Here is a 21,968-nt window from a genome sequence, read left to right as displayed (position 1 = left end):
GTTCATCAGTTAAATTCTACAGTATATTATAAACCGTGCTCCCTTTGGGATGTAAGGATCAAAATAGGTTACTTGAAAAAATAGCCTATCTAATAGGCCTGATTTAAATCATTTATATTGTTTACTTGAGACACACTACCGTTCAAAAGTTTGGAGTCACTTAAAAATGTCCTTGTTTTTGAAAGAAAGGCAAAAAAAGTGTCCATTAAAATAACATCAAATTGATCAGAAATGCAGTGTAGACATTGTTAATGTTGTTAGCAACAACACAGCTTTTGGTATTGGAAAATCAACCAAATTAAAGGACTGTTCTATCACCTCCAAAATCCTGAAAACATAGCATGCAAAATGACTTGATTCACATGAATGTAGACTGGATTCTGATGTAAAGCTACTAGCTAGGGGTCTTGTGGGGAAGTAGAGAACTTCACATGCTTTTAAGTAGTGGGTCTTTTGGGAGTAGCCTACCCTCTCCTCCTCCCCACCCGTAAACAAAAGTGAGAAAAGTGCTTGCCATACTGTTTACATAAGAGCCACTGCTTTTTCAAGATTCAGGGCAGGCGCAGGCCAGGGCCTCAATTATCAATGGTGTGTGCTCACAAAAAAAACTAAACGCTGTACGCACCAGTTTTACCGCAAAGGTTGTTATTTAGCCATTTTGAACTTGAGGGGAAAATGTATGTATCTCCATGTAAATCTCAGACCATGTGTACACAAAAGATTAGTGGATGATCAACTGTATTGCAAGCAAATATTGTTATTTTGGTGGAAATGGAGGTGTTTGATGCACAGGAATTATAATGGTAGTAAAATAAAAACATTAAAACGTAAGCCTAATGCTCAAACGGATGCATTTGTCATTGGTGAGAGATCGCATAGCAGCATGTGGCTAATATATTTCTTTTACTTTTATTATATAGGCCTAAATCTTGATTATATTGCAGGGCATGTCTCTCCTTTTCTGATATGACTGGTTTATTTCTGCTACACAACAAGTATTGGGCTACCATTTATCCATTGCTCATTCAATAGACAACCATGCTCGAAAGTAAATAAACCGGTAGCCTATTTAAAACTTCTTATGGATGAAATGCCGTTAACGGGATCGATTTGACAACAGCCAGTGAAAGTGCAGGGCGCCAAATTCAAACAATAGAAATCTCATAATTAAAATTCCTCAAACATACAGGTATTATACACAATTTTAAAGATAGACTTGTTGTTAATCCTACCACAGTGTCCAATTTCAAAAAGGCTTTACGACGAAAGCATACCATGCGATTATGTTAGGTCAGCACCTAGTCACAGAAAAACACAGCCATTTTTCCAGCCAAAGAGAGGAGTCACAAAAAGCAGAAATAGAGATAAAATGAATCACTAACCTTTGATGATCTTCATCAGATGACACTCATAGGACTTCATGTTACACAATACATGTATGTTTTGTTCGATAAAGTTCATATTTATATCCAAAAATCTCAGTTTACATTGGCGCATTATGTTCAGTAATGTTTTGCTTCCAAAACCCCTGGTGATTTTGCAGAGAGCCACATCAATTTACAGAAATACTCATCAGAAATGTTGATAGAAATACAAGTGTTATGGAATTAAAGATATACTTCTCCTTAATACAACCGCTGTGTCAGATTTCAAAAAAGCTTTACGGAAAAAGCACACCATGCAATAATCTAAGTACAGCGCTCAGGCACCAAAACAAGCCATACAGATACCCGCCATGTTGTGGAGTCGACAGAAGTCAGAAATAGCATTATAAATATTCACTTACCTTTGATGATCTTCATCGGAATGCACTCCCAGGAATCCCAGTTCCACAATAAATGTTTGTTTTGTTCGATAAAGTCCATAATTTATGTCCAAATACCTCCTTTTTGTTCGCGCGTTTAGTTCACAAATCCAAATTCACGAGGCGCAGGCACTTAGTCCAGACGAAAAGTCAAAAAAGTTATATTACAGTTCGTAGAAACATGTCAAATGATGTATAGAATCAATCTTTATGATGTTTTTAACGTAAATCATTAATGTTTCAACCGGACAATTCCTTTGTCTTTAGAAATGGAAAGGAACAGAGCTCGCTCTCACGGTCACGCCCCTGACTTAGCTCATGGCATTCTGCCAGACCCCTTAGTCAAACAGTCCTTATTCGCTCCCTCACAGTAGAAGCCTGAAACAAGGTTCTAAAGACTGTTGACATCTAGTGGAAGCCTTAGGAAGTGCAATCGGACCAAAGTTTACACTGTATATTGGATAGGCAAAGACTTGAACACCTACAAACCTCAGATTTCCCACTTCTTGGTTGGATTTTTTCTCAGGTTTTTGCCTGCCATATGAGTTCTGTTATACTCACAGACATCATTCAAACAGTTTTAGAAACTTCAGAGTGGTTTCTATCCAAATATACTAATAATATGCATATCTTAGCTTCCTGGCCTGAGAAGCAGGCAGTTCACTCTGGGCACCTTATTCATCCAAGCTACTCAATACTGCCCCCCAGCCATAAGAAGTTAAAATATTTGACAATATGGGTGACATTTTAGCCCCACAACCACAGGGCTCTCCAGAGGGTGGTGCGGTCTGCACAAGGCATCACCGGGAAGCTTCTATCTCAAGGCCATCAGACTGTTAAATAGACATCACTAGCACAGAGAGGCTGCTCCCTACATACACAAACTTCAAATCATTGGCCACTTTTATAAATGGAACACTAGTCACTTTAATAATGTTTACATATCTTGCATTACTCATCTCATATATATATACTGTATTCTATACTGTCTACTGTATCTTAGTCTATGCCACTCTGACATTGCTCGTCCATAAATGTATACATTCTTAATTCCATTCCTATACTTAGATTTGTGTGTATTAGGCATTTGTTGTGAAATTGTTAGATATTACTTGTTAGATTTTGCTGCACTGTCGGAACTAGAAGCACAAGCATTTCGCTACACCCGCAGTAACATCTGCTAAACACGTGTATGTGACAAATAAAATGTGATTTGATTTATTTAATCTCAGAGCCTATACCAAGGCAGGAGATAGAAACACAACCATGTATTGATTAACAAAATATTGAACAGCAATTCCTCTTTTGCATAGAAGTGTGGGCTCTAGGCAGCACTTTTAAATTGTTTGAATAGACAATCAATCTTGCAGAATGTGTGGCCAGTGTTTGGCACTCGCTATAGAGCCCCACAGTGGAGGTATCATAATGCTCATAAAACCTAGCGGTGAAACAGGGAAATGGTTCCAATCGTTTTTCCACCATTCATTTTTTACCATAGGGAATTATAGAAACACTTAAAATTGTGTTTTGTGTAAACATACCCTGACGTGACATTTTGATCACCATATATTTGGTTCTATTTACTCTCAGATTAGAAAATGCTAATTAGCATCAAAGTAGACAGTGGTAATTAGCATCAAAGTAGACATCATGCAAGACTGCAAATCCCTGCAAGTTAATCCTCGATTTGTCAATCTTGTCCGGATCATCATGGTATTTGTAGTTAATTTTGACAGTCACATTAGTAGCTAATTAGCATTTCATTTTTGGGGGGCAAATACAGGCAAATATTTTGATAAGTCACTTTCTCCTAGAGAGATTTACACGGTTATCAAAACGTAACGCCAGGTTATCAAAACGTAACGCCAGGGTAAGCCTACACTGAACACAGCCCTTATTTTAAGTGTTTCTAAAATCCTTTGAATGGTGGAAAAACGATTGGGACCATTTCCTTGTTTGACCGCTAGGTTTTATGGGTATTATGACTCATACTGTGGTACTATATATGCATTTTCAGTTTGAAAAATAGTATTTTTAAGACTTGACTTCTCAGTAACTGGGAAACATTGTAACAGTCCTGAACTACTTTGTTGTTATTTATCTCCTGTAGGCCTTGCTGCTGCTGGCGAGGGCACACTCCTCAACCACCTTAAGTGTCTCTGTCATTCTTCCTCAGCCCTATTTTGTTGGGTATTAACCCAAGAATGAGGGTGTGACAAGCTGGTTTGCATGCCTGGAAGTCCATGTGTTTCCCTCTGACTGGACTTGTGTTGGGTCTGGATCAAATGTTTTCCCCATGCCAGCTGCTCGTTCTTTGGTTTGTGGAGTGTCCGTTTGGCCCATTGCTGCAGTTTGGGTGGGTCATGAGGAATGTCCAGGCACACAGGAGGTTCAGTGAGGGCACACTGCTTCTTCTCTTCACCCTTGGCTGGCTGAAGCACAGGTCTGGTGGTGCCTGTGTCGAGGCCCTTGATACCAGCAGAGGAGTGGTGGTTCTGCCCGGTGTCAAGGGTGAGGCCCCTGGTGCTGGCAGCAGGGTGGTGGTTTTGCCCAGTGTTGTGGGTGAGGCCCTTGGCGTTGGCAGCAGGGTGGTTGTTCTGCCCAGTTTCAAGGACGGAGAACTCTGAGCAGGCAGCAGGGTGATGGCCCTGCCCAGTGTCAGGGACCATGGTGCCAGCAGAGGTGTGGTGGCTCTGCCCGGTGTTGAGGGCTGAGACCTTGGAGCTGGCAGCAGGGTGATGGCCCTTCAGATGACTGTTAGCTTAGCTAACTGAACTAAGTTACTGTACTGCAACATTAGCTGGCTATAAACTGTACTGCTGTAGCGCCATAGACCTTCTAATATGTGGATGGCGTGGGAAGAAGCTCCAAAAATCATCTTCTCTCTTCAGGATGTTTATTGTAGATAAACAGTAACTAAAGTGTTATAACTTAACTCCAGTTCAGATCACACATAGGTGTACATATCAGGCCCATACATCATAACTGAGCAACCAACAGAAAAACACTTAACCTAATTTACAATATCATGACAATTGGAACATACAGGTGTCAATCATGTAGGGATCAAAGTAGGCGCGACATACTGCTTCTGTGGCACAACAATATTTTCCATAACCAAAAATATTGTGTTTTCAGCTGTTTCAAGCTGGTGTACCAAACCTAAAGTAAAAGACGCAAAAAACGAAACGAAAGAACGGGAAACATAGAAATAGCGCACATAGAACACATCTACAGCTTCTTAGACTTACTGTCAATGAGAATGGCAGATCTATAACTCATATTTCTATGTGCCTTTAGTGTGGTTGTCCAAAAAGTTACATATTGCAGCTTTAAAACAGCAACATTTTCTCTCAGCCTCATTACAATATGTATAGAATAGTATGAGCTTGGCTATAAAACTGCACATTACCAAATTTATAGAATTGTAGGAAGTTAGCTGTTTCCCCCAAAAAAAGACCTTGCGAAGGACGGGCGAAACTGCGTTACGCCACTACACTGGGCACCATAACATGCACCGTCCTTAGGAAATAGTAATCCAGTCCGTGTTTTGTATATGTGTGCAGAAGTGACTGTGGCGGTGGCTCGCGCCCACGCAAAACAAAAGGAATTCGGCCGTAATACATCAACGAGGCGTAGCTAGTAGCTAACGTCAGTCCTTCTCAAATTTGTGACAAAATCTAGACGTAATTTGTTTGTTGAAATTTATATATGACATAATTTGGTGTAAATTATTGTTCGATTGCAAATACGTAATGCTATCAATGGCATTAGCATGAAAAGGTGAGTAGCCGATGCTACTAGCGCGTGCTAGGTTTAATGCTACGTTGGCTAGCTAACGTAATATTCGCCTTGTTAATATTTGCTACATTAATACACGTTGTAAATCCCTGTATAGTTATCAGTTACACCTTTTGTTAGCCATACTCTAACGTTAGTTTAATGAATATATCGTGTTGTTGCTAACTAGCCTTAGCCGTCTAGCTAAGACATGTAGTTAGCCAACTTGGCATGTCAACAACGCAGAGCTTGCGTACCGCCGTGTATTTTACGATCAACATTAGGGGAACGTCTCTCAAGAAGCTATGTACTGTAGCTCGCTAAAGAAATGACGTTACGTGTAACTAGTTAGTGAACTAACGTTAGTCAACGTCACTTTACTAAGCTGACGTTACAAAATGGATAAGAATGGTGCTTGTACTAACCAGCTGTGGGCTAAAGAGGAGGGGTACAAATTACATGTGATGTCACATGATGATGTTTGAATATGATAATGGTATTGATCACAGTTCTTCCTTGTTCAGGCTTGGATTGAAAGCAGAACTCTGTCCCAGAGCTGTAGGGCCCTTGGGGCCCCAGTAGAGGATGCACCGTGGTGTGGACAAGGACTTCCAGACTTCAGCGCGGAGGATGGGTACATCCTTGCTGTTCCAGTTGTCTGTACATGAGCGTGAACTGGACTTGGTGTTTCTGGACCACAGCTATGCTAAGCCATGGAATGCCCACCCGGACGCCAGCAGTGCCCGGCCCACGCGCATGCTGTTCGTCACACCGCGTCGGCAACCTGATGCCGTTCCGTGAGTTTCAACCCTCATTATCCTCACCGATGACTCATTGCCCAAACAATTTTAACATTGACAACCTGTCTGTCTCAGAACAAATGTCATTTTGTAGCAGTAGCTTTATCACAACAATAATAAAGTTACAGCTTAAACTGGATGACAGCATTTACTGAAGTATGTTTGTGTTCTTTTGCAGGGAATCAGACCTGTCAATAGATGTGGAATCTGTCACGCCTACACCTATTCCACTCTATGACAATCAGAAAGCACGCAGTGTTATGAAGGAATGTGAGCGACATGTTTTATTTGCTCGCACAGTTGCAGAGGGTCCCCCACCTCCTGACGACTGGGAGGAACACATCAACAAGTGAGTGGCCTCCACCCGACCTCCCTTTGAATAACCCTATTGAGGTTTAAAAATATATCTATGTTCCGTAAGGACTTATGTGTTGCAGATGCCTTGTTTGCTCATCTCTTGTATACACCGTCTTTGTCTCAATCTCCATTTCAAATGGTGATAATCGTCAGACTTCATTACTGATATACACTGCTTGTATTACAGGGCTGGATGGTCGGTCATTCAAAACAAGTTGTTTAATAAGGTGCTGAAGGCTCTGCAAGCTGAAAGACTGGCCCGGCTGGCCAATGAAAACGTGAGTTCATATGCACCAACTAAATGCTTTTGTATGTGGTGCTAATTCAGTTTCAATGACTATCAAAGTTCCTGTCCCTTTAGTCTTACCACCCCTTCCCCTGACTCATAGGCCTCCAATGAGCCAGTATTGCGCAGGATTGCTGTGGACAAGTGTGCCCGAAAGGTGCGCCATGCACTGGCCAGTGTCAACTGGGACACCAAATTGACCCAGTGGCTACACAGCACCCTGATAGAATCCCTCAGTCTGGCCATGCTGGCCGCTTACCTAGATGTACTGCAGACACTCAAGAGCAAGGTACTCCTGTCTGTCTGTCTCTTTCTCTCTCAAAATGTGTCTACACATTATATAACAATGCATGTCACAACATCAAATAGAGGGATACATTCTATAACTGTGACAATCATCAAATAAAGCTTTTTTATACCGCACATTTTAGACATAGAATTCAACACAATGTGCTTAACAGGAATAAACAATGAAAATGAATACTGAAATATAGCCACCTGCTGCTCAGTGAAATGAACTGGTTTTAACGATTTTAAGATCTCTTTTAAAAATGTCCAAGTTTTGGCCCCCCTCAGGTTTTCTGGCAGGCTATTCCAGAGGCTGGAAAGGCTGCCTCTCCATGCCTCTTGGTCCTAGGCTTTGGGATAGTTAAAAGGCCTGTGCTAGAGGACCTGAGGGACCTACTGGCTAAATTACTTAAAAGCCTGTCTGACATGTATTGGGGTGCACAATTGGGGATTGATTTTAAAAACGAACAGAAGAAACTTAAAATTCATTCTGAAACTCAAAGGCACCCGGTGCAGAGACCTTAAAACCGGTGTAATGTCTGGTATTGGTCATTACCCGTGCTGCAGCATTCTGCATGTTTTGCAGTTGACCAATGGCTTTCTTGGGTAGACCAGAAAGGAGATCAGTACACTAGTCAAGCCTGCTTGTAATGAAAGCATGGATGAGTCTCTGTATCAGCCTGAGAGAGGAATGTTCCTCAGGTGGTAAAAAGCTTTTTGGTCACATTCCTGTGTGATTTTAAATTGAATTCAGAATCTAAAATAACACCTACATTTTTTACCTGGTGTTTTATCTTTATTGCCAGATTCTCTGTGCTTTGGCTCCAACAATAAGTACCTCAGTCTTGTCTTGATTTAGCTGGAAGAAGTTGTTAGCCATCCAAGTATTTAAATCATTAATACAGTCTAATTTATCCGTGTAGCTAAAATCCTGTGGTGAGACAGATGTAAAGTTGTGTATCGTCTGCGTAGCAGTGAAAATCAATGCTGTGCTTTCTGATAACGCTGCCAACGGGTAACATGTTTAAACTAACCAGTACAGAACCTTGTGGAACGCCACGTGATATGTATTTTCTCTGAGTTATGTTTACCAAGGGTGAAAAACTCTCGACCGGTTAAGTAGGTCCTAAACCAATTAGAACTAGACCGGTTAGGCCAACCCACCTCTCCAGAAGGACATCATGGTCAACAGTGTCGAATGCAAGACATAAATCCAAGAGTACAAGGACAAGAGAGCTGTTGGGCATCTGCGTTGGGTCATTTACCACTTTAACTAAGGCTGTCTCTATGCTGTGGTAGGCCCGAAAACCAGATTGGAATTTTGCAAAAAATACAGTTTGCACTTGAAAAACTAATTTAGGTGTTTGTAAACCAATTTCTCCAGAATTTTGCTTAAGACTGGACGGTTAGAGATTGGCTGACAATTGCTAAGCGCTGAAGAATCTAGATTACTTTTCTTCAGAAGGGGTTTCACCATAGCAGTTTTTACTGCAGTGGGGAAAGTGCCTGTGAACAGGGAGTGATTTTCAATAGCTTACACTTCTTCAGGTATGCAATTAAAAACTGTTTTGAAGGTGGTGGGGATAGGATCTAGAAGTCTTAAGTTGTGATATCACTTTCCTGAGCATGGCTGTGTCAACCAGGGAAAGTAAATCCATAGTGCCTTTGTGTGGTAGGCTAGGGCACATATCATCAAAACTCTCATCAGGTCTTGCTTGATTGATACCCAGCCTAATGTTTATCTTATCTCTGAAATATGCCGCAAACTCATCACAGTTAGATGTGGAGGGAAGTTCATATAGGTTTGCGGGGGTAGGATTTATCAGGCCATTAATGGTCAAGAAGAGCACTTTCGAATTATTCTGAGTATTAGTGATCAAGTTAGAAAAATTTGCCTGTCTGGCAAGTTGCTTTCTCAGAATGTCATAATGGACCTGCAACTTTGACTTCATCCACTTCTGTTTTGCCTTTAGGTAATTTCTTAAATGTATTAGTTTCCTCACTCATCCAAGGGGTTCTCCATTAGAATGTTGGCTTTTTCAACTTTACTGGAGCTATGGCATCAATGGTTGTCCTTTTATTTGCTATTAAAATTATCAACTAAATCATTACGAGGAAGGCAGAATCGGTGATGGAGTATTGTTCACTCAGTTAAAATCTGTAGCAACTTCAGAGGTAAGATGGTGTTTCTTAATAATGTGTTCAGTGTTACCATGTGCTATGGGCAAAAAGGTAGTAAGAAATACATAGTGGTGATCAGATAAAGCAGCAACAACAATAGTGGATATGTCAATAGAAAGCCCCTTGGTAATAATCAGGTCCACAGTATGGCCAGGATGACTCAACATCTGTCTGTGCAGTTGCCCTCGCTGATTGACAGGATGCTGCTGACTTCATCAGTGAAGACTGGAGCGGCCGGTGCAGAGGCCCTCTCTCTGCTACTGAAGAGGCCCTGGGACCCAGCCGTGGGCGTTCTGTCTCACAACAAACCGGTAGGTCTCTACTGCTAATCCCTGTCTGTGGTTCTGGGAGCAATCAGAATTCACTGCAGTCCGAATGTTAAAGACAATGGAAACAAGCTCACATTCCAAATGGTAGTAGGGATGAAATTGATAGTTGTGGCAGGAAGTGCTTAGTAGTTTCATCTTTATACTGTTTTACAGTGCATTGCAAAAGTATTCATTCCCCTTGGCATTTTTCCTATTTTTTTGCATTACAAACTAATTTTAAATGGATTTTTATTTGGATTTCATGTAATGGACATACACAAAATAGTCCAAATTGGTGAAGTGAAATGAAATTTAAAAAAAAACAACGGAAAAGTGGTGGGTGCATATGTATTCACCCCCTTTAAATATGATCTGGTGCAACCAATTACCTTCAGAAGTCACATCATTAGTTAGATTGCACACAGGTGGACTTTATTTAAGTGTCACATGATCTCAGTGTATATATACACCTGTTCTGAAACACCACTAAGCACCGTGAAGACCAAGGAGCTCGCCAAACAGGTCAGGGACAAAGTTGTGGAGAAGTACAGATCATGGTTGGTTTATAAAAAAATATCCAAAACTTTGAACATCCCACTGAGCACCGTTAAATCCATTATTAAAAAATTGAAAGAATATGGCACCACAACAAACCTGCCAAGAGAGGGCAGCCCACCAAAACTCACGCACCAGGCAAGGAGGGCATTAATCAGAGAGGCAACAAAGAGACCAAAGATAACCCTGAAGGACTGCAAAGCTCCACAGTGAAGATTGGAGTATCTGTCCATAGAACAACATTAAGCCATACACTCCACAGAGCTGGGCTTTACGGAGGAGTGGCCAGAAAAAAACATTGCTTAAAGAAAAAAAATAACCAAACACGTTTGGTGTTCGCCAAAAGGCATGTCAGATGAGACTAAAATTGAGCTTTTTGACCATCAAGGAAAATGCTATGTCTCGTGCAAACCCAACACCTCTCATCTCCACGAGAACACCATCCCCACAGTGAAGCACGGTGGTTGCAGCATCATGCTGTGGGGATGTTTTTAATCGGCAGGGTCTGGGGAACTGGTCAGAATTGAAGGAATGATGGATGGCTCTAAATTGAGGGAAACCTGTCTGTCTTCCAGAGATTTGAGACTGGGACAGCAGTTCACCTTCCAGCAGGACAATGACCATAAACAATTAAATGTCTTGGAATTGCCTAGTCAAAACCCAGACCTCAATCCATTTGAGAATCTGTGGAATGACTTAAAGATTGCTGTACAACAGCGGAACCCATCCAACTCGGTGGAGCTGGAGCACTTTTGCCTTGAAGAATGGGCAGAAATCCCAGTGGCTAGATGTGCCAAGCTTATAGAGACGTACCCCAAGAGACTTGCAGCTGTAATTGACTTTGGGCGGGTGAATAGTTATGCACACTCAAGTTCAGTTTTTTTGGTGTTATTTCATGTTTGTTTCACAAGAAAAAATATTTTGCATCTTCAAAGTGGTAGGCATGTTGTGTAAATCAAATGATACAAACCTCCCCCCAAAAATCAATTTTAATTCCAGGTTGTAAGGCAAAAAATGTTGAAACGTTCCAAGGGGGGTGAATACTTTCGCACGCCACTGTATATGCCTAACTTTGACCATTAAAAAAATGTATGTTCCATTAACTTACATCAAATCACTCCCTCATCCTTGTTGTGCAGAATGGGGCCCCTGAAAAAAAAACATGAATAAAGGCACACACAAAAAATACATCCTTTCAGAAACAGCAAATATATCAGTATAGTGATGCAGGTCTTTGTCATTCAGAACCTTATCCGCAACTTTATATTCCATTTTGTGTGACTCAAGCTGTTTCTCCAACGCTGCTGTGCAGGCCGGGTGTGTCTGTATAGTATACGGTACATCTAAAGACCTGCATCACTATAGTGAGAGTGTTTCTAAGATGCGTATTTGGGTGTTTTTGGAGCATTTGTTCATGTTTTTTTTTCAGGGCCCCCATACTACAAAACAAGGATAAGGAACTGATTTGCTATTTGGGGTATGTTTCTCAATAACAAGTGAAATCACAAAGGTGTCTATGACCCTTCTATAACATTCCATTTACTTAAAAAAAAAGAGAGATTTGGTCGTTAAAATCAATTCTACTTTAATGTTTCTGGATTGACTTGGGATCCTCTGATTGCATTTCCTATTGATGTGATAATGACTGGATACCTATTTCTATTTTGTATTGCAGAGCAAGCTTCCTGGCTCCCCACTCATCTTAATTGCACCATCAGGACCCACCAATCCTGCTCTTTCTACCTCGCGCCGAATGAGATTTTGGCAGTCACAGCTCTCCTGCTTGGGAAAGGTTTGTATCTATTCATTCTCAAGTGTGATTGTCCATCACTGCGTTTTATACACACCCAATAGGTATAAACCAACATGTTTGTCTCAGGTAATCCCGGTAAATACCCACGTAAACAGTGGAGCCAATGTGGGCATCACTCAGTGTCTGGAGCACATGTTGGGCACCGTCAGGGCCAAAGTCATGGAGGTAAGGCTGTTGTATGAACCTGAAGTTGTGTAGCCAAATATCTGTTCCTAATGGACTAGGTCAGCGGTATTCAAACTTTTTCAGCAGGATTTCCAACTGTACAATTGGTACATTTCAACAAATACACTTAAATTAATTGATCTTTCATCTCTTAAGAAAATGAAAAGAAACCAATAAATATATTTACTCATTACAATTATATCTCAAATCATCTTTCTGGAAAACATTTCTATATTGTCCCATACAATAATTGGCATTCTTATTTTTTTCCCGCAAGCCCAGTGCAGTACCCCCATCTTTGAATATCACTGGACTAGATTGTTGCTGCAATTTCAGATGGTTCTTTGAAAGTTATGTGCTAGACTGTCTATTTGTCTCTTTATTTGCCCTTCAATGTATTTATGAACCAGGTCCACAGTCACTTCCCTCACAAACCCATTATCCTGGTTGGCTGGAATGTGGGAGCGCTCATCGCCTGTCATGTAAGGCTGCTATGACTGCTGTCTCTTTCTACTACATGGCATCAACATTTTCTGAGTGTTCTCTGTGATGCTCAGAAAGTTATACAGTGCCTTCAGAAATAATTCACCTCTTGACGTTTTTCATATTTTTGTTACAAAGTGTGTTTTAAGAGGAATTTAATTGTTGATGTTTTTTTTGTTAAAAGAAAATATGAAAAATTAAACACTAATACTGTATCTTGATTAGATAAATATTCAACCCCCTGAGTCAATACAATTATAATCACCTTTGGCAGTGATTACAGCTGTGAGTCTTTCTGGGTACGTCTCTAAGAGCTTTCCACACCTGGATTATGCATAATTTACCTATGTATTATTTTCTAAATTCTTCAGTCTCTGTCAAATTGGTTGTTGATCATTGCTAGACAACCATTTCCAGGTCTTCCCATAGATTTTCAAGCCTTTTAAGTCAAAACTGTAACTCGGCAGTTCAGGAACATTCACCGTCTTCCTGGTAAGAAACCCCAGTGTAGATTTGGTCTTGTGTTTTAGGTTATTTTCCTTCTTCATTTCCCAGTGTCTGGTGGAAAGCTGACTGAACCAGGTTTTCCTCTAGGATTTGGCCTCTGCTTAGCTCCATTCAGTTTCTTTTTTTTATGATAAACTCCGAAGTTCTTAATGATTACAAGCATACCCATGATGCAGCCACCACTGTGCTTTAAAATATCAAGAGTAGTACTCTATTGTGTTCTATTTGATTTACTTTAACATAACCCCTTATTATTCATAACAAAAAGGGAATTATTATTATTTTGCAGCTGCAGCATTTTTTACAGCATTACTTTAGTGTGTTGTTGCAAACAGGATGCATGTTTTGAAATATTTGTTCTGTACAGGCTTCCTTTTCACTCTCGTCAGTTAGGTTATTATTGTAGAGTAACTACAATGTTGTTGATCCATCCTCAGTTTTCTCCTTTCACAGCCATTAAACTAACTGTTTTTAAGTCACCAATGGCCTCATGGTGAAATCCCTGAGGGGTTTCCTTCCTCTCCGGCAACTGAGTTAGGAAGGACGCCTGTATCTTTGTAGTGACTTGGTGTATTGATTCACCATCCAAAGTGTCATTCATAACTTCACCATGCTCAAAAGGATATTTTTTTTTTTTTTTTTTTACCTGTCTACCAGTAGGTGCCCTTTGCAAGTTATTGGAAAAACTCCCTGGTCTTTGTGGTTGAATCCATGTTTGAAATTCACTCTTCGACAGAGGGACCTTACAGATAATTGAATGTGTGGGATACAGAGATGAGGTAGTCAGTAAAAAAGCATGTTAAACACTATTATTGCACACAGAATGAGTCCATTCAACGTGTGACTTGTTAAGCAAATGTTTACCCCTGAAATTATTTAGGCTTACCTTAACAGCGGGGTTGAATACTTATTCACTCAAGACATTCCAGCTTTTAATTTTTTATTAATTTGTAAAATAATTCAAAAAACTTAATTCTATTTTGACATTTATTGGTTATTGTGTGTTTGCCAGTGACAAAAATCAGGCTTTAACACAACAAAATGTGGAAAGTCAAGGTGTGAATACTTTCTGAACTTCTGGTGGTTATTGAAAACAATCCTTGTGGAATCTGAGCTCTGATCTGTGTTGTAATTGGTGGATGTGACGTTGGTGCACTGCACATATTGACGTGGTTGTCCTCCCAGGTCTCTCTCATGGAATACCTGACTGCTGTGGTATGTCTTGGCTTTCCACTGCTAACCATCAATGGACCAAGAGGGGTAAGGAAATGTGCTCAAATGTTTCTTGCATTGTGGAGACATTTAGATATGATGCTTCGACTTACAGTCTTACACAGATCAACATAATTTTGTCACATGTCTCTGGATCTTAGCTGTGTATCGACTGTTTTTGTATTGTTGACTGGCAGGATGTGGATGACCCTTTGCTGGACATGAAGACACCAGTGCTGTTTGTGGTTGGTCAGAATGCTCTGCAGTGTGGCACAGAGGCCATGGAGGAGTTCCGAGAGAAACTCCGAGCCGACAACAGCATGGTGGTGGTGGGGGGAGCCGACGACAACCTCAGGTGGGTTTACGCTAGGACTGGGAATTGCCATACGAAATTATCACGAAACTTCGGTACCCATACGATATGTAATTCAATTGTATATGAATCACGATTCTTTGTTTTGCAATTCCATGTTCCAAACATTTTGCTCACTATATGTATTTTTAAGATGGCAAGGTAGCAGCAGTTGAAAGCATTCAGTCACTGAATGTTTTCTTGTGAAGACAAAAGGCCTGAAGTTTTCACTGCTCACTGTAATTTTCTGCAGGGCTATTAAATTGAAGAATTTGAGTGCATCAGAGTTTGTTTCTCATTCCTAATGAAATGGTTTTCTTCCTCAGAATCAACTCCACAAAGATGAAATCAGAGGGACTGACACAGACCATGGTGGATCGCTGCATTCAGGTTGGTCCATGTCTGTCTTGTCCTGTAAAGAAGCCATAGTGTTTTTATTCAAACAAATTTAGGTGAAGATTCTATGAAAACGTCAAAGGATTTTAAGGATTTAACCCTAGCCATCAAACTCCTCACATGGAGTGTCATTGAAATGCTTTTCATGCAGATATATGTCTGTCTCTCCTGTGTAGGATGAGATAGCAGACTTCCTGTCGGGGGTGCTGACGCGGGCGGAGAGCCACGGCCACGGCTCAGGAGAGCTGAGGGACCTTGACACGGAGAAGAAGAAGAAGCCTAGACGGGAGCTACCCTTTGACCTGGAAAGGGGCCGCCCCTCCTCCCCTGCCCTCAGAGTACCCATATCCCCCTCAGGCTCCGAGGTATGTCCTGCATCAGCTCAGGCACGCTCCTGAAGACTTGCAAGGAAATGCTAGGAATAATATATACATTGCTGATCATTTGATTGGCTATGTTTTTATGGTTGTGTTCTCAGGACCTGTCCAGTGTGTGCAGTAGTCCCACCTCCAGCCCCAAGCCAAAGACGTCGGGACTGTCCCCAGCACAGAAGTCCAGTCTGATCACTGCCACACAACTCCTCAAGACCCATATGCAGCGGTCTGGGACTGTGCTCACACACAAGCAGGCACAAGGTTTGTGTGCCAACTAGCATGTACGAAAACAGACGCAGACACACACACCACAGCTCTCACATTTGACACATTTGTTTGTGTGCGCTTGTTTTAATGGGTCATTTAACTCTCTTGCCAATGAGTTTTTCAATAGCTCGGTGTGCTTGGGAAGATGTGAATGCAATATTGAATGGTGCAAATGGTTTACTTGGACACATCTTGTTAGGGCAGTCACAACATCAGAAGGGCACAATGGAACATGACTATCTTTTCATCCCTTCTCTACTCTCTGTCGACTATCTTTCCACCTTTCTTTTCAATTAATTTCAGCCCAGTTTGCTGCTTTTATGAAACAAAACATGCTTGTGAGGAAAAATCTTCCTCCTGGCACTCCCTCCTGTGTCTTTGGTAAGTATGTCTTTCTCCTTTCTTTTCTCTTCCTTTCTGTCTGCCATCTCCCTCTTACTGCCAGATTATTGATGTACGTTGTTAACAGGGTCATATAACAATTTGACCCCCCCAATTTAACAAAACGTGAGCATACACTGAACAAAATATAAATGCAACAATTTCAAAGATTTTACTGAGTTACAGTCCATATAAGGAAATCGGTCAATTGAAATAAATTAATTAGGTCCTAATCAATGGCTTTCACATGACTGGGAATACAGATATGCTGTTGGTCACAGATGCCTTAAATAAATAAAAAAGGGTAGGGGCGTAGATCTCTGAACCAGTCAGTATTTGGTGTTACCATTTGCCTAATGCAGCTTGACACATCTCTTTCGCATAGAGTTGATCAGGGTGTTGATTGTGGCCTGTGGAATGTTGTCCCACTCCTCTTCAATGGCTGTGCGAAGTTGCTGGATATTGGCGGGAACAGGAATACGCTGTCATACACATCGATCCAGAGCATCCCAAACATGCTCAATGGGTGACATGTCTGATGAGAATACAGGCCATGGAAGAACTTCGACATTATCAGCTTCCAGGAATTGTGTACAGGTCTGGGCTGACGTGGTTACACATGGTCTGTGGTTGTGAGGCCAATTGGACATACTACCAAATTATCTAAAATGGAGGTGGCTTATTAAATTCTCTGCCAACAGTTCTGGTGGACATTCCTGTAGTCAGCATTCCAATCGTGCACACTCAAAACATCTGTGGCATTGTGTTGTGTGACAACTGCACATTTTAGAGTGGCCTTTTATTGTCTCCAGCACAAAGTGCCTCTGTAATGGTCATGCTGTTTAATCAGCTTCTTGATATGCCACATCTGTCAGGTGGATGGGTTATCTCGGCAAAGGAGAAATGCTAACCGGGATGTAAATTTTTCACATTTCAGATAAGTTTTTTTTTGTGCGCCTGGAACATTTCTGGGATATTTTATTTCAGCTCATTAAACACTTTACATGTTGTGTTTTATATTTTTGTTCAGTATATTCCATTATACTTTAACAAGTGAATTTGTGATCAGGATTGGAATGGCCTGGTCTCTTTATCCCAGTCAGTGATGTGTCTGTGTTTCAGTTCCTGTATCCAGTGAGCAGACCGAGGGCCTGGAGAGAGACGAGCTGCGGGCCCATCTGAAGAGAAGGCAGACTCCCAGTCCCACTCCCAGCAAAGCCTCCAAGAGAGCCAAGATTAAGGTGACCATTCTGCATGGAGAGACAGCAGGGGGCGCTGTCAGCTCTACAGCACAGGAAGGTAACTGGCTCAGATTTAACTATGAGCAGTTTTCTGAACCTCTAAGTGAATGATCCAGTAAAGAGAAATTGGAAGTTGTTGCCAAATGAATTGAAATATGTGTGGGGCTTATCTGAATGTTTATCATATATTTTCTTATTTCCACCATTTCTAAAGTCAATAGAAACCATTTTCAATGTTATAGTGTGGTGTTGTCTGATCAGATGTGGCTTATTTTCAAAATTGTCTGTTCTAATGCAGGGGGTCCTTCTGGAAAGCCCCTGGCTGTGACTGTTGGACAGACTGTGTCTGGAGCCAAGGAACTCTCTGGACTCCTCACATCCCAGCGGTAGGCCTGACACACGCACGCACGCACACACAATGATCTCCAACTCCCCAGACAATCTCCTGTTGGGCAGCTCTGTGTGCAGCAAACGGATTGAGTTTTGGACTCTGGTTGGAAGTTGTTGAATAGGAAAAAAACTATGGGGTGGGTAGCTACCACAGCTCTGGTTATGTGTGTTACTGCAGGTCTGGTAGTCTGACAGAGGTGTCTAGTGCCCTGAGCTCGGGGTCCAGCTCTTTCCACAACCTGCAGAGTTGCATGGTGTCAGGGTCCTCCTCACCAGTCCAGGCGCAAGCTCCTGCTTCTGCCCAAGGTATCTCCTACCTGCCTGCACGACTGTCCTAACTCGGCACAGCAGCGGATCTCAAAGATGACAGTCTAGACTCTGAATATTTTCACTGATTTGTTAGTTGTAATGCAGAGGAACAGCAAATCCATCACACATTTAAAAAGAGGAGAGTTCTGTTTTATGTCCTGATTTTGAGCACTTCATGAGAACAACCGATCTGAGCAAACAATGTTATTGATTACTTGTAGCGTTACTTCTGCATTATCTATGGCAGCTTAACTGTTGGACTTTTCTACCAGAGGTTGTTTTGTCGATTGGACGAATAGGGGTGGATCTCAACTGTCGTCAGTAGTTGTGTTGTTGAGCCTTCGGTATTGACTGTGTGTAAATGTGAGCAGTGCTGATTCATTCTCGCTGTGTTTGTGTGCAGCACCTTCCGCCAGCAGCCTCCTCCAAGGCCTAAGTTTCAGTCTTCAGGAGATCGTGACCAAATCCCCTAGCCTGCCCACCACCACAGCTAGCATGGGCAGCATTCAGGTACACCCTGGACTGTTCTCATGAACCTGCAAAAAGTCTACTCAGTATTGTGAGTTTGTGTCTGTGTGCTGACTCATTGTCTGACTGACTCCACCTCTCCTCTCCCCCCAGGCCTCTGGTGGGAAGCCCCAGGGTCAGGTCCTTAGCTCCATAGGTACTGGCAGCAGCACTCTGCTCCGGGCAGTGCCTGTGGTCTCCACTGGAGGGCTGTCCAAGACCACTGCCATCCACCAGCTACTCACCAATGGCGGGCTGGCCAAGCTGGCGAGCAGCCTCCCCAGTCTGGCACACATCTCCACCCAGAGTGCCGGTACGTCCCGAACTGCCAAACCACGGCGGCCACGCTGAATGCCCGGGTTCTCCTTAACCCCTTGATTTTCGGAACAGCTAGAATAGCAGGACGGGCCCTATCGCCAGGTCACCTTGGCCACACTACAGATAGCTGACTGAGATGGTGGACAGCATGATCAATAATGTGTATGCAGATAGTCATCCATGAGGATCCTAGGTGTGGTCAGTATCAGGAAAGCCAGACTTGCAGCCATGAAACATCAAAGTGTACAGATTTGTATCGTAAGGGATGATGTGTTTTTGTACTAATGTTCATGTTTGGAAGAGCCATAAGGAAAACATCAATGAATACATGATCCAGGTGGATGTGACATTGGAATTAGCAGTTTGATGAAGTCATGTTTTAATACATATTGTTTATGTATTAGTCTACACATGTCAAATGTAAATGTTCAAAATGCTTACATGAGAATCTTTGAATATGTTCATGTTTGCCCGTAGTTTCCTTGATACATGGAACTCAGTGATACAAAATTGTTGTCACGATAATTGTGAATCAAGAGGGCCAAAAACAAATGGACATTCTTGCATTTTGGCGTTTTGAATATCGCCTAAATGTCACATGACAACTGACGATGTCAATGGCCCTGTTCAGACTGCATTTGTTCACCAGATCTGTCCACTCGGTAGATGCCTTTTTATGTTTGTTTCATTTTGATTGCTTGTTCTTCATGTTACATTTTGTAAATCCATTAATTAAATCACCTGCAACAAGCAAGCAGCCGCCATGATTCCAGATGCACGCAAGGACTCACTGGACTTTAGAGAGGAAAGAGTATGAGGAGAAGTAGCAATAATATTCACATCCGGCATACCACCTGTTTCTATCATTGCAATAAAGACTGGAAAATAACCCATGTTTTCATTCCTCTTTTTTTGATCGAGAAATGGGTGTTGCTGTTGCGATATCCAAGTTGTCCACTCCTTTCCCAGGATTGCTGTTGTCTTTGATAGCTTATTTTTTTGTAATTCTGTACAAAGCTCAAACCTGGATTAATAATAATTTACGCTAAGAGTAAAATGGTACTCGTCTCTCTCTCTAGTCTACATCTCCTGACATGGACTATTCTTACCATTTGAGAAAAGCAAGCCAGACATGACAATACAGGCAAAATGCAAAAGAAGCCCTTGGGCACGGAGTTGTATTTTAAGAACTATTTAATTTGATTTAGAGATGTAAAAAAAAATTCCCTCATTGGATTAGCACACACTGCTGGGCACCCGCTATTCAGGAATTTGTTGGAATGTCTGCTTTGCTGTGTCTGAGGGAAAATGCTGTCTGAACTAGGCTTGACACCCGGTTCTAGTATACATATCTGAGTAGATGTGTAACCCATACCATCACTTTGTTGGCAGCAGGGCTCAGAGCCCCCACCATTATAACTGTGATGCTGCGAGGACAGCCCAGCAGAATGACTACGCTGGGCCAGGCTGAGAGGCCACTGATGCTGTCCAAACCACCTGATATGAAGGTGGGTCTCCTCACGAGCAGCAATATGTTAACTTCTCCATCACATTTTCCAAAATTAAGATTTGTTTTCAAATCAAAATACTCTATTGCAGTGATCAACCCAAAGACCGCACGCATCATGCCAGATGTGATACTGTCATCCTGGAGGAGTGGCTGGACTGGCTATGACCCGACTCCATAGAAAAGGAGTGTAGCCATGTACCCCCTGCTCTTATGTCTATTCTCACCCCAATGGAACAGATGAACACTTGGCGAAGGGTTCCTTCCCCATGGTGTGAGTTGACTTGTGTAGTGGACCAGTCTCCATGCTGCAGGAAACTTCAACAGCCATATATATGTATGGTCACACTCATTTCAGTTAAGAGTTGAAGATGGTATAAAATATTGAAGGTATTTTATTTTTGTCACAAGGTCTCAGTTGACACTTTTTTGTAACCCTCAGCATCATTGAATAGGATATCTCTGACTTACAGGCAATGGATAATGTAACAGCCATATGATAGTTGTATATGTGTAGAGGGGAGAAATATTGTAATTGTTGTTACCTGTTATGTTATTTTCTTGACCATTTGATCTTTAAATTAAGCCTGTCTTTTGAGAGCATTACAACAGTTTTTTTCTATATGCTTTGCTCTGTAACTTTGTTTGGCTCCTGTTAGGTCAATGGATTTCTAATTTGACCATCATGGGAGGAATTATGCTAGGTGGAATTTTACAGCTAATATTGTTTCATGTTTAATTAAAGCCTTTTGGCCTGGCAAGATGTTTCAAAAGCCGAACCATGGAATTGATTTCTCAATGTTCAGAAAAAATATTTTCTATGTAGCGTGACAATGATCATGTTTATAAGTAGGTGGACTACTCCTGTGTTGAAAATGTGAATTTGCAGATCTACATTTATAAACATTTTACTTTTAAAAGGTACAAAAGTGCGGTTCTCTCTGGGAGTCCTTACCTTTCAGTAATATAATCAAGAGAAAGAAATTAACTTTGTCTTCATTGAACTTTAATTTTCAAAAGGTGTTGGTCTAAATTATATTTATAATGTTATATCCAAAGTTCTGCGGCTGGCGGATTGTAATGATAATGCTTGGCACCATCGTTTGGGGATTTTCATGTAAGTTTGAATAGCTCAATTGGATTTTAGTGAAGAATTGAACAAGCATATCATCTCCAAACCTTATTCCAATTCAGAATACAATAATTGAACTGTCTCCTGCGCACTGAATGAATTTAATTTGCATTAAATGATGTGAGTGCATAATCATTCTCACAGGCAGCTGCATTAATATAGACCTACTCATTTAGCAGACATCCTCTGCACTGTGCCTGCGTTACACACATGGGTAAGCGGTCCGACAAGATAGAGGACAGTGTGTTTTAGCTC

General features: G+C 41.5%; 1 protein-coding gene across 6 annotated transcripts; it reads left to right on the top strand.

Moving 5' to 3' along the window:
* The first annotated feature begins 5,386 nt into the window (after positions 1-5,386).
* kansl3 (KAT8 regulatory NSL complex subunit 3) lies at positions 5,387-21,354 on the top strand. Of its 6 annotated transcripts, none has more exons than XM_055886855.1 (22): positions 5,388-5,587; positions 6,109-6,381; positions 6,563-6,733; positions 6,929-7,019; positions 7,131-7,316; positions 9,676-9,807; positions 12,035-12,151; positions 12,239-12,337; positions 12,748-12,819; positions 14,513-14,587; positions 14,737-14,894; positions 15,218-15,281; positions 15,464-15,652; positions 15,766-15,922; positions 16,232-16,309; positions 17,432-17,608; positions 17,849-17,936; positions 18,119-18,246; positions 18,653-18,759; positions 18,871-19,069; positions 20,470-20,582; positions 20,674-21,354. In XM_055886855.1, exons 2-22 carry the CDS (start codon positions 6,170-6,172, stop codon positions 20,674-20,676), a joined length of 2,616 nt encoding a protein of 871 aa, XP_055742830.1. In that variant the 5' UTR covers positions 5,388-5,587; positions 6,109-6,169; the 3' UTR covers positions 20,677-21,354. The 6 variants fall into 6 exon arrangements, with proteins under 6 accessions (XP_055742832.1, XP_055742830.1, XP_055742829.1 ...); XM_055886854.1 differs by having other exon boundaries at positions 20,467-20,582; XM_055886857.1 differs by lacking the exon at positions 18,119-18,246 and having other exon boundaries at positions 5,387-5,587; positions 18,669-18,759; positions 20,467-20,582.
* Positions 21,355-21,968: the final 614 nt, after the last annotated feature.

Source organism: Salvelinus fontinalis, chromosome 28, assembly GCF_029448725.1.
Source record: "Salvelinus fontinalis isolate EN_2023a chromosome 28, ASM2944872v1, whole genome shotgun sequence".
NCBI lineage: Eukaryota > Metazoa > Chordata > Actinopteri > Salmoniformes > Salmonidae > Salvelinus > Salvelinus fontinalis.
Note: the sequence above shows the minus strand (reverse complement) of the source record. Positions and strands in the feature narration are given on the sequence as shown.